The following is a 12,361-nucleotide window of genomic DNA, read 5'->3' on the forward strand; positions in this document are numbered from 1 at the left end:
TTATATGTTGTTTTTTAATAATGCAAATGCCATTTTTTGTTTCTTCTATAGTATGTCCAATTTTATAAGTGTTTGAAATATGTGGCAGGGGAATAAGAGTTGTGTACTCCCCCAATTTTGAGGACATTACAATTGATCTGTTGACTTGCTACTGTTGTGGTTTTAATGGATAATTGTGTGACTGTGTATATATATATATATATATATCTGCCTTGTTCTCTTGGGTTGTCACAGCTTCTTACTTGCTGATGCAAGATTAGTTGAGCTTATTAGTCTGTGTATCTGCTTCATCCCTGCACTTCTGGAAAAGCTTACCAGAATCCTGCCTGGTCATCTGGATTTCCAGCTACCTCACAGGCAGACCACTGGCGTCCTGCAGGAGACGGTGTGGTTACCCATCCTCTTCAACTTGTGTTACAACTCTGAAACGTGTCATATCCAGAAGAAGGCTGATGACACTGCCATTATGGGATATATCAAAGACAACAAAAAGGAGTACAGGTGAGGAATTTTGTCGTCTGGTGTCAGAAACGGCCTGCAGGTAAACACTTCCAAGACAAAGGAATTGGTTATTGACTTCAGGAGGGACAGAGGCAGTCCAAGACCAGTTCTGGTAGGGAGGTGGAGGTTCAGACCTATAAATATCTTGGCCAAATATCAGGACAGTCTGCCTGTCTATCTCTGCACTTTCATTCTTCTCAAGCTCCATTTCTGCTATTTCCATGGCAACTTGGAGTTGACCCTGCAGAAAATGAAGAAAGATTCATGGCCATTGGTAAGATTAGCTCAAAGATTGTAGGTTTTCTTTCCTCCATGGAAGCTGATAGATGAGTTTCCTCTCCAGATACCCAAAGAAAGTGGAGTAGGTTACCTCTTTTTTTCTCTTGTCTGGCCACAGATCTGCTCACTGGAATCTCAAGGGAGGATGGAATGTATGTAGGCTTTTTAATTATACTCCCAACCACACTGTTAGCAAAATCATGACAAATAGTAAATGGCTTGTACTAGTATAGTGCTGTATCAAGTCCATAGGAGCCCAAAGAGCTTCACACTACATTCACACATTCACAGGGCAAGCTACTGGATAATAACTGCCCTGGGCAGTTTGGTTCAAGTATTGTCAAATAGTAATGAGTGTATTTAACTATTTGGTTTAAACTTCATTACTCTAAGACTTTACAAAAACTGTCCTGTCCGCTGCGTTTGTTTTAAATACAGAAAATAATCCAGAATAAATGACTGTGTAAGAGAAAACTTTATTGAAGTTTCATTTGGCTCAGTAGAATGGAAAAGCATGAATGACAAAGATGTAAATACGCCGTCGAAGGCACAGCAACAAGACACCAGGAGCAGCAGCGCCCTGTTTAGCTCTGATAATAAAAAATAATAATGTGCTTACGATTTATTTTAAGCATTATTGCAGTAATTATTACACAGTTCAAGATAAGTATTTTATGTGCATCCATGTGCTTTAAAAGGTCCTTTTCCACCACTTGTGCTTTTAGCAGAATTAGATAAAGAATTTAGAAAATGATCAATGATAAAAAAAAGTTCCATTTGATGTTCTATAATTGTTTATTCTTGGAAGGATTTAAATTTCTAACGGTATCTAACCACAATCAGGATTTCACATGAAAGAGATTTTTATATTTTCTTAAGCTGCACACTGACACACTTTCTAAGTATGTAGAGCTCTTTACATCTGAGAACAGAGCACATGGGCAAATCCTGGATTCACCATCCATATTTTCTTTCAACGTTTCCATGGTTTCATGTTTTGAAGCATTCGGCGACAGTGGAAGCCTTATTTACAGCCAACAAATGCAAATCATTAACACTGTGTCATCCGGTTGCCTTGTATGAATGCGCTTCAACAGACAGCAAGAAATGAGAGCAGAGAACCTTACCAGGAAGTCTTTATAGCAGCAGAAAGATTAATATGCAGGAGTTAGAGTTGTAGCATTCAACATGTCACCAGGAGTCATCACAGACTGGGAAAATCAGACAGCTTGTGTAAGTCGTATTGGAAGTGAAAGACATTATGAGTGGCGACACATTCAGAACAAGTCACTGGAAATCTCCAGTAGAAATACAGAAAGGCCAGTCAGTTATTAGAAATACCTGCAGCGTCCTGCTGCAGTGACATTCAGCTTTCACAACACAGCCATCCAAACACATTTATAACTGCACACACACAAGAGTATGAAAAAAGAATCTGCAGACATTGAGTTTCAATAGTTTGAAGCATTGTGCAGATAAAGAACAAAGAAAAGTCATTTCTCAGTATTCCCAGAGGGTGGCGCTGTCCACAGAGTCTGCGCTGGCCTTCAGCCCTCCGGCATGGTTGCCTTTAAGGTACTTCCCGCCCAGAGCCCGAATTCCCATCTTGTTGAGATCACAGAACTCAAGCAGGAACTGGACAGGAGTGGAGCTGCTGCACACCACTGCTGAGTCGTCTCCGACGCACCAGTACTTTCCCTGGGAGTCTGGACAGACAACAGGACTAATGAAGCCCAGAGCTCACACAGGTGGTGTATACATCCGGACAACATGGTATTTATACCATTAGGTAGATTAACTCCACAAAACTTTAGAGAACAGTGATAATACTAAAGTCTAAGTGCAACTAAGGCATTTACAGCAAAACTGTCTAAAACATTGTCACAATCTCAAATTTCTGCCCATTATGAAGAAAAGCTAGTTGCATTTTTTTCGTCCTCCATAGAAACTGATAGCTGAGTTTCATCTGCTGAAGCCTAAAGAAAGTGGAGCAGGTTATCTCTCTTTCCTTCACCAGCCCACAGATCTGCTCACTGGAATCTCGAGGGAGGATAGAATGTAGGCTTCTTCTAACTTTCCCCTGGGAGTCTGGTCAAATAACACTTATCTTTTTAATAGCAAAAAAACCTCAGAAAAATAAAATTCACATCACTAGCTAATACGTAGTTTCAATTGCGTTTGTAAATACAAGCTAACAACTTGTTATAGTCTATTTTATTTACTTTGACGTGGAATGAATATGGATGATTTCGTGTGTAGAAATCATCCATTTGATTTGACTATCAAAGGTCACCAGATAATAAAATTACATTCATTACATGAGCCGGAAAAGGGTAGAGTGCCTTCTCCGGGTCAGGGGGGTCGTCCTGCCTCAAGTGGAGGAGTTTAAGTATCTGGGGATCTTGTTCACGAATGAGGGAAGAAGGGAGCGGGAGATCGACAGGCGGATTGGGGCAGCATCTGCCGTGAAGCGGGCGCTGTACCGGTCCGTCGTGGTGAAGAGAGCTGAGTAAAAGCGAAGCTCTCGATTTACCGGTCGATCTACGTTCCCACCCTCATCTATGGTCATGAGCTTTGGGTCATGACCGAAAGAACGAGTTCACGGATACAAGCGGCTGAAATGGGTTTCCTCCGCAGGGTGGCTGGGCTCTCCCTTAGAGATAGGGTGAGAAGCTCGGTCATCCGGGAGGGACTTAGAGTAGAGCCGCTGCTCCTCCACGTCGAGAGGAGCCAGTTGAGGTGGCTCGGGCATCTGGTAAGAATGCCTCCTGGAAGCCTCCCTGGTGAGGTGTTCCGGGCACGTCCCACCGGGAGGAGGCCTCGGGGAAGAGCCAGGACACGCTGGAGGGACTATGTCTCTCGGCTGGCCTGGGAACGCCTTGGGATTCCTCCGGAGGAGCTGGAAGAAGTGGCTGGGGAGAGGGAAGTCTGGACCTCCCTTCTGAAGCTGCTGCCCCCGCGACCCGACCCCGGATAAGCGGAAGAAAATGGATGGATGGATGGATGGATGCTTGAATGTTGCCTACTTCCACTTACCTTTGAGGGAATAAGCACCGTTATGAAACTCCAATTGGAAAACATCGTAGGAGGCCCGGTTGGAGTCGAGGGTTGGAAGTCCAGCTTTGCGAGCTCCAATGAAACCATGTTCTCCACGCAGGACAATGATTGGACGGTTGATCAGCTTCATCAGGAACTGCTCAGCCTCCCCTGAAATGACATAGACTAGTACCTTTAATCATAACTGTTTATTGTGTTTAAATTAACTGCATAAAGTTTGTTGTTCACTTTTTAAAAATTTAAATGGGAGGAGAGTGAATAATGCTTCCTTCTCATATGAAAGTTAATCATAAAGTTCCACAGGATTCTGTGCTCATACCAATACAGTTTAAATGGAAATCACTTTAGATTTCTATTTAAACTGCCAGGTTTAAATGGAACAATTAGGTGGCTTAACACTATGTTAACTATAATGGTAAAACTGACCCAAGAAGTAAAGTCACTAAAGTCAAAAACAAATAAACAGTTAGACTCCTTCATTCTTCACCACAGAGGAGTCTAGAGACATGTTCACGTTTGAAATTGTATGAAGGGTCTCAAGGAAATATTTGCTTTTCCAATCTACAGATGAAACTTAAATAAGTACGTGTTGACTCCATAAACAGATGATAGTTCCTGTCTCTGTGATAAATGGCAGCCAGCAATTTGCAGTTTATTTATATGACGTAGAGTCAGAAATTCCTACTTCTGTGTACGAAAGAAAGCTAATATTAGAGTACATTTACAATCTCCAACTTTGTCTTGACTTCACTTTCATGTATTTGAAAAATATCAGCAACAATCCTGACCTGTACTGTCAACTGCAGCAGCCAGTTGCCCGTTCTTCTTGGCAGTCACATACTTCCCGTTGGCTGCACGAATGCACACCCGACCCTCACGCCACTCCAGTTCAAAGTAACTGTTAGCAGATCTGAAAACAAATACAAAGACAGACCTTATTATCTACATTTTTCTAAGGATGCAAACAGCACTTCCCAGTAGGAGGGTGATTACTTGGAGGAAGCCGTGCACTGCAGTCCTCCAGTTGCTGTCAGGGTCCAGTATTTCCCAGCAGCAGTTCTAAAGGCACACTTCCTGTCTTCACGGTTCATCTCCAGTTGGAACACTTCTTGGTCCCCTTCCTCATTCTGATTGGCTGACAGATCCATGCCTGAAAAATAAAGTAATCTGTGATCAGCTTTCATTAGGCTCTGGGGGATTAAAGCTTCACTAAGCTGCACCGTGTTTCATCAAAAACCAGGAAGATAGAGACATAGCACCAGTTTTAAAGTCCCTACACTGGCTCCCTGTAGCTCAAAGAATAGACTTTAAAATACTGTTGTTAGTTTATAAATCACTGAACGGTTTAGCACCACAATACATTAAAGATCTGTTATTGCTGTACCAACCGTCTAGACCCCTCCGGTCTTCTGGTTCTGGTTCTGCTCTGCATCCCCAGAACCAGAACCAAACTGGGAGAAGCAGCATTCAGTTTCTACGCACCACAAATTTGGAACAAACTTCCAGAAAACTGTAAAACAGCTGAAACACTGGGTGCCTTTAAATCTCAACTTAAAACCCACCTGTTTAGAGTTGTTTATGGCTAAATTTTCATCTAGTTATTAACTTCTTTTTATTTCTCTTTCACACTGTCTATGTAAAGCCCCCCTGGAAAACGTCCCAGTTAAACGAATCTATATCTAGGGTTGTGAGAATCCTTGTTAAATGGCGTTTTAACTAAAACTCTGAGGTGTGAGACGTTTAACTGAAGTCCTACAAGGGGTGTGGGTTTTAATGTTTTTATCTTTTTTAACCTTTTTTTTTCTTTAAAAATATAAATAAAATTGCTTTGTCTTTCTAACTGTTTATTCACTGTCACATGCTGTTTTTATTTTAATTATGTAAAGCACTTTGAAATGCCTTGCTGCTGAAATGTGCTATACAAATAAAATTTGATTGATTGATTGATCAAATTTCAGAAAGCAAAAGGAGGAGGTCAGTAGTAACTAGTTACATTTACTTGAGCAACTTTTTAAGGGAAAAGAAAAATCGACTTTTAGGAGCAGTTTTACTACTACGTACTTTTACTCAAGTAAAATCTTTACTCTTCTGTGAGTAAAATTTATGGACACTCACTGAATGGAGAGCAAGCACATCTTAACCAAAAATGCCAAAAAAAAAAACAACCTAAATCATTGTAGTCTTCAGAATACTAGAATTTGAACAGAAATGAATAGTTTTCTCTGTATGATGACATCACTGAAATATTAAATCGGGTTTTATGATAAGCCTTTTAATATAATATAGTGAAATTAAATTAAAAAACTTTGATTTACAAAATTAAAAACCTATCTGAGACACATGTGCAACCAGGTAATACTTTTTTTTTGTTTCTCAACAGATTTATTTTCAGTGGATTTTTTTTGGAAGATTTCCAAACATTCAATAAATGAGATTCAGTTGTCAGATTAAAAATACATTTTTAAAATAACCATTAATGATGTATTAAATATTAAGTCTAAATTTTAAAATGTATTGTATAGATGTATGATATAATATTCTAAATCCTACATGTGTTTTATTGGCTGTATTCTGATAATTATTACATAAATAAAGACGTGAAACATCAGATATGTGTAGCTAGTGTATTTCATCCAGTGATTTGAGTTACTGACGTAACTGAACTTTAATAATAATATTCTAATCCATGGAAAGTGTCTGAGTACAAGTTGGAATAAAAATATGTATTTGTCATTTTCCAATTATGAATAAGTCTAGGATTTGAAAAGGGGTATATGCACATTTTTGACTTCCCCTTGTTCTTGGTTTCAAGTTTTATTGGTCTAAGTTCAAAGTATGGTGGAGATCTTCTGTTTTCATGCATTTACATGACAGAAGAAAAAAGATATTTCACTTTAATAATAGCCCTAATTTACTCATTCAATGTGAATTTTAACTGTGAATTTTCTAAATAAAAAGAGAAAAGACAACAGCAGCCCATGAAGACATTCAAATTCCACCCACCATTTGTTTGATGCCCATGTGTCTGTTTGGGGTAAATCTAAATCCCTATGTTAGCAGCAGATCCCATCTGGGGCCGAGTGGGAACAAGAAAAAGAGGCTGCATGAGATGTAAGATAGTCTGAGTCATCCAGTTTTAGCCTCTTTTCTCTGCATCTCCTTCAACTCATCCTTTCTTTGTCTCTAAAAATATATTTTCTAATTTTGAGTCTGCTCTTAGTGTATCTCAGATAACAGATGACACAGGCTGAGAGAACCTCAGCTGACCTGGCCCCAACAACCACAAATAAGAGATAGAATTACTGCAGAAAAATGTTAAGCTGTGCAAAGATGGGCCAAATGTACTGAGTAAGTAATGAAAAACACATGGTGGAGAGAAAATGAATACGTTTTTCTTTCTTTTTTTTTACTTTGTTGTACACAACCTCCACTGCTCCGTGAGTGCAGCTATGCAGGGACTTCATGGCAGAAGGGTCTCTGGAATGTTTTGCATGGGGGGCCAACTGGGGGCCATGAATAACTTTGTGGTGGCACACCAAAGAAAAAAAAGCCATAGCATATTTCAGAAATTTATTAGGAGACTTAAATCAGCTCAACTAGATTTTGGCAACTTTCTAAAATAATGAATCCATTTTTTGCGAGAAGTTTTTTTTTTTTTTTTTTTTTGCCTAAATAATCTTTTGGCATAAAATGACTAGGGCCACTATTTTAGGAAGGTGATCATTGCCCAGAGGAAAGTGGGACACTTTATGGTCAAGCTGAACAAACCAAAATTGAGCTTTTTGGTCATCAGATAAGGTGCTATGCTTGGCAGACACCACAAACACACAGGAAAGGAAAGGCTTGAAAAGGTAGAAGGTGAAATGAAAGCTGCAAGATACAGAGAAATCCTGGAGGATAATTAGTTTCTGTCTGCAGGAGAAGAACATTTATTTTCCAGCAAGAAAAGATGAAGCTAAAGATCCACAGAAATTGTGTGAAGAACCAAAAGTTGGATGTTCTGGAGTAGCTGAGTCAAAGCCCAGACCTCAATCTGATACAGAATTTATGGACTTGAAAAAGTCTGTTCACAGCGGATCCCCGTGGTCCGGACAGAGTTTGAACAGTTTTTCAAGGAGCGATGGAGCAAAATTGCAGAGTGTAAATGTACAATCCTTCAACCTTCCAGACCCCTCAGGTCTGGAAGGTTCTGGTCTGCTCTGCATCCCCAGAACCAGAGCTAAACGAGGAGAAGCAGCATTCAGCTTCTATGCACCTCAAATCTGGAACAAACTTCCAGAAAACTGTGAAACAGCTGAAACACTGACTTCCTAAAAACCCACCTGTTTAGAGTCGTATTTGAAACGTAATCAATTACGAATTTAACAATGGCATTTGACTTAATGTAATATGTTGATTGTTGAGTCTATGTTGCATGGCTTTGTGTTTCTGTGCTTGTTATGATGTAAAGCACTTTGAACGCCTTGCTGCTGAAATGTGCTATACAGATCAAATTTGATTGATTGATTGAACCCTGATGGAGATCTATACACAGACTCAATGCTGCTGTTGCAGCCATAGGTGAATCTATCACATACTGACTCAAAGGGGTGATTATTTCTGCTACTCATATTTTATTTAAATATTTGTTTGCATTATCTCATCAATACCAGTTTTTACTCTGACACTAAAAGATTTCCTGTAAATTTGTACTTAAAAAAGAAGCAATTTTTATGATCAGGGATTGAATTGTAAAAGCCAGATGGCTTTTACAATTCAATGTAACAACAAACAAGAAGGATGTAACATCCAAGGTCTGAATACTTTTTATAAGCACCATGTATGTGGACAGGCTGTATCTAAATAATCTAATTATCAGATTATTAGCAGAACTCTAGAGTACTTGATTACTACGGAGGTAACATTCATCCATCTGATTCAGGGGTGAAGGTATCCCAGCCCCCATAGACTGGAGCCTCTGCTCTGTGGTGATCTAGTTAGCTGGATTTCTGTGGAGAAAACCAGAATTCAACCTTTTGAAATCAGCTACGTCATCGTGATGTCATCACCTTGTCTACACTTTAAGCCACTGAGACTATAGTATGTTGTCCCCTGAAAGTAATCTTTGTGGACATTTGTTTTTGTGTTCCAGTGGTTGAATCACACAGCTGCATTTAGTCCTGACATGGTTACAATAATGGTTTTTCATTCACAGACATTTTTGATGTCTGTGAATGAAAAAAAACTAATAGGAAGAATGCCATATATTTTATAGAGATCACTTAAAATAAGAGTAATTTGGGAAAAACTAGTTTCAAAACAGATAAGGTCTAAAAATAATGCACGGAGAAATTGACTTGGGACTGGAATCGGCCAGTTTTCATTTCTAACAGCCCTGATCAGTAGTCAGGAGGTCAAGCAAATATCTGACTTTAATCTAAGCAGCAGGTCTCACAAAACAACAGCACTCTGCACAGCAGTAGTTGTTCTTGAGGGCAAAAGAACCAAAATTACTTGAGTGTTATAGAAGTGTTTAAAAAAAGTCAGAGAAAGCAAGGTAAAAGCAAGAGTTAATGCATAATGGCTGTTTTTATTTTTGACTGTTAAAAATCAAATAAATCTTAGGAGCAGTCAGTTTGTACCTGCCTTCAGATGCTTTGTCAAACTGACAAATGACTGAATTCATCAGCAGCTGAACGTATTCTACAATGTCAGAGTTTATAGTCGACATTCTGCATAACAATACTGATCTTTAAAAGCAATGATGATCACTTTGTTAAGGTTGGAATGTATGTATATATGTTTCATTTTGTGGCTGTTCCATCCATCCATCCATCCATCCATCCATCCATCCATCCATCCATCCATCCATCCATCCATCCATCCATCCCTCCCTCCCTCTCTCCCTCCCAGGTGATGCTTTAAATTACTTAAAACTTGATCAAGGTTTTTAAAAACAGAGTAGCAAAATAAGCTAAAATTGGTACTGACAGGTCAGAGCTTTAATATCAGAAACTGGCCTCAAAATTCTGATAACCAAAAACCTTTGTGCAGAAATACTCTATTATAACTTGAAGGTACAGGAAATAAAAATCTTGTTGGTAGGCTCTCAACCTGTCTAAACGCCCCAGAGGGTCCAGATCTTTCTATAGGACTCATGAATAGCAGAGAGTCTGACCGGGGAGTGCCCGTAGTCAAGAGAAGTGGATCGGATCAAATTTGCAGGGTGTGGTGATAGGTGGCGTGGCGCCATTCCTACCTTGTCTGGTTGAATTTTATTTTATTTTATTTAGGTCTTTTCAGAAGCTGCAGTCTCACCTTGCCTCGTAGAGACATTCTTCTCGTTGCCCGCAGTCAGCACCACCTGAGCGTGGCTGCGCTCCAGGCCAAACAGTTCATCTTTTCCCACCCGGCCGCTCCTCCCACTCTTCATTGTCCCCGTGGGGCCCACCGGTGCCAGGTAGCGGCCGTTGCAGTCACGGAATGCCACTTTCCCTGAGAGGAATTCCAGCATGTAGCCGGTGTCCTTGTCCGTTTTTGCGGACAGGCTGCCATCGTTGCGCAGAAACCGGTTGTCGGAGGTCTCCAGGTGGTAGCGCTCATCTCGGTAGACGAGCGTAACCAGCGAGTCGACGCCCCAGGGGACGTCCCTGTCTATGGACACCTCCTGGGCGCTCAGGTGGGCGAAGCGTTTCCGCGCAAAGCTGTAAAGGTTCACCTGCGGATGCACGGCCAGGTGAACGCTCCATCTCTCTGCCGGAGAAGCTGTCTGCGCGAAGCAGGTGATCCGGTCCTCGCTGCCTCCTAGAAAGCGGCCGAAGGGCTCAGACTGCAGCGACCACCGCCCGTCGTCGTGCGCTGTGATGACGAAGCGGCAGTCTCGGCCGCGTGTCTCGCTGTCCGCGGTAACGTTGCCGTCTTTGTCCGCGCCAAGGTAGCGGCCCAGGTGGGACTTGAGGAAGACGGCGCTGCCGTCCTCCCCGGTCTGCTCCAGCGTCCAGGTCTGCTTCTTCTTCAGGCTGCTGGCCGACGCGTTGATCTTGAAACCGAAGGTCTCCGCTGTCAGATACTTGCCTTCGCTGTTGATGAGCCCCAGAGGGATCTGCAGCAAGTCCCCGTCTGCGCTGTTTGACGACATGATGATGGAGAGACGAGAAGAAATGCAAGTGAAGGGCAGAAAGAGAGAGAGAAGATTTGCTCTGAGAGAAAAGGGTGATGAGGATGACAAAGAATATCTAGACACTGCAAATTCTCAGTGCTTTAGTGGAGCTGCAGGACTGAGGATGGATGTAATATTCTGCACACGCCCCTCTACAGACCAGAGCCGGAGAGAGAGAGACGCAGTCCTGACAAACCACCGCACCCCGAGAAGTTACATACCAACATAACATACCCTTGTTCACCTGTCCTTTTACTTCCCCATAAAGTATTATGAGCCTTAAAATCTACACATAAAATAGTTTTTCCATTTCCCTTCTCACAGATACTGAGGTTTTCCCTACTTAACCTTTGACACGAGTTATAAAAATTCATTATATTAAATTTAATTTTACTAATCCATACTTCAACCCTGATAACTCCTAAATCCTTATTTATATTAGAAACTTTATAACTAATACACTGTTGAACAAATCCTCCTCCAACCATGGATTTCTATCTTTTCTTTATATCCATTAATATAAAATTAAGTGATGGTTTCAACCAGGTCTTTTGGACACAGACTGTTTGATTTAACATGCTATCTTCTTGCGTTTCATTGTAATATGGAAAAACCAACAGACTTCACAACTGTAACACTGAGGACTTTCCCTGTTGTTAAACTGATTGATTCAAATGACAATTCCTCCATCTCAAGGAATTTTTCTGTTGCTTTTATTATCATTTTAATCCTCTTTGTTCTACTATTTGTCTCTGTTGAACAAATTCTTACTTCCACTATAAATCCAACAAACTTCTTCTCCGCAATCATTGTGCTTTCTGAAATTCACCGACTCAGCGGTTGTGCTGTTGTTTAAAATGGAGTTTGGGGCAGATAAATGTTTTTAGCATTAGTTCTTAAATCGCTTACCTTTTTAAATGCACCTGCACATGTAATTCGTTTCCTTCCCGCATACATTTTGCACATGCACTGCTCTTCTATATGCGCATCACATCCTTATAAACAGAGAGCAGTCTCCCCACTTCTTTCCCTTTTTGCTGCTCAGCAGCTCTTACTCTTACTAATAGAATCGGCACATAATTTTGTCATATTAGGCAGGCTCACATGGTGTCTGTTTAATCACGAATTGAAGCACAAATGTATTTAATGTATTTCTGTGATTTATGGCAAAAGAAAGTATCACTTCACTTAATGTTTACTTTTATAATTTTCTCCAACTTAAGTGAACTGAAAGTGTAACAATGGCATTCAAAACATTTTAATATATCTACATACTTATGTATGTCTTGTGAAATTTTTATTTTTGTAAATGTTAATTTTATGAAAACACAGTAATGAATATAATAAATATTGCTAATAAATAGTGATAATAAAGAAAAACTTTTT

General features: G+C 40.4%; 1 protein-coding gene across 2 annotated transcripts; it reads right to left on the reverse strand.

The window, feature by feature from the left end:
- Positions 1-1,236: 1,236 nt before the first annotated feature.
- On the reverse strand, positions 1,237-11,118 carry LOC103462033 (fascin-like). 2 transcript variants are annotated; one of them, XM_008404510.3, is made up of 5 exons: positions 10,135-11,118; positions 4,831-4,987; positions 4,626-4,747; positions 3,817-3,987; positions 1,237-2,486 (listed from the first exon to the last, which is right to left on the reverse strand). In XM_008404510.3, exons 1-5 carry the CDS (start codon positions 10,952-10,954, stop codon positions 2,281-2,283), a joined length of 1,476 nt encoding a protein of 491 aa, XP_008402732.1. In that variant the 5' UTR covers positions 10,955-11,118; the 3' UTR covers positions 1,237-2,280. The 2 variants fall into 2 exon arrangements, with proteins under 2 accessions (XP_008402732.1, XP_081466667.1); XM_081610541.1 differs by lacking the exon at positions 1,237-2,486 and adding an exon at positions 2,543-2,868.
- Between the last annotated feature and the right edge of the window lie 1,243 nt (positions 11,119-12,361).

Source organism: Poecilia reticulata, chromosome 1, assembly GCF_904066995.2.
Source record: "Poecilia reticulata chromosome 1, P_reticulata-male-v2, whole genome shotgun sequence".
Classification (NCBI taxonomy): Eukaryota; Metazoa; Chordata; class Actinopteri; order Cyprinodontiformes; family Poeciliidae; genus Poecilia; species Poecilia reticulata.

What these genes read in the sequence shown, in the direction of transcription:
- LOC103462033 (XM_081610541.1), bottom strand. Translation starts at nt 10,954, where the DNA reads ATGTCGTCAAACAGCGCAGACGGGGACTTGCTGCAGATCCCTCTGGGG. An exon ending in CAGTGCACGGCTTCCTCCAA is followed by an intron (nt 4,748 to 4,830) that starts GTAATCACCCTC and finishes ATTTGTTTTCAG; the next exon opens with ATCTGCTAACAGTTACTTTG. An exon ending in CGGTGCTTATTCCCTCAAAG is followed by an intron (nt 2,869 to 3,816) that starts GTAAGTGGAAGT and finishes TTATTTGACCAG; the next exon opens with ACTCCCAGGGGAAAGTTAGA.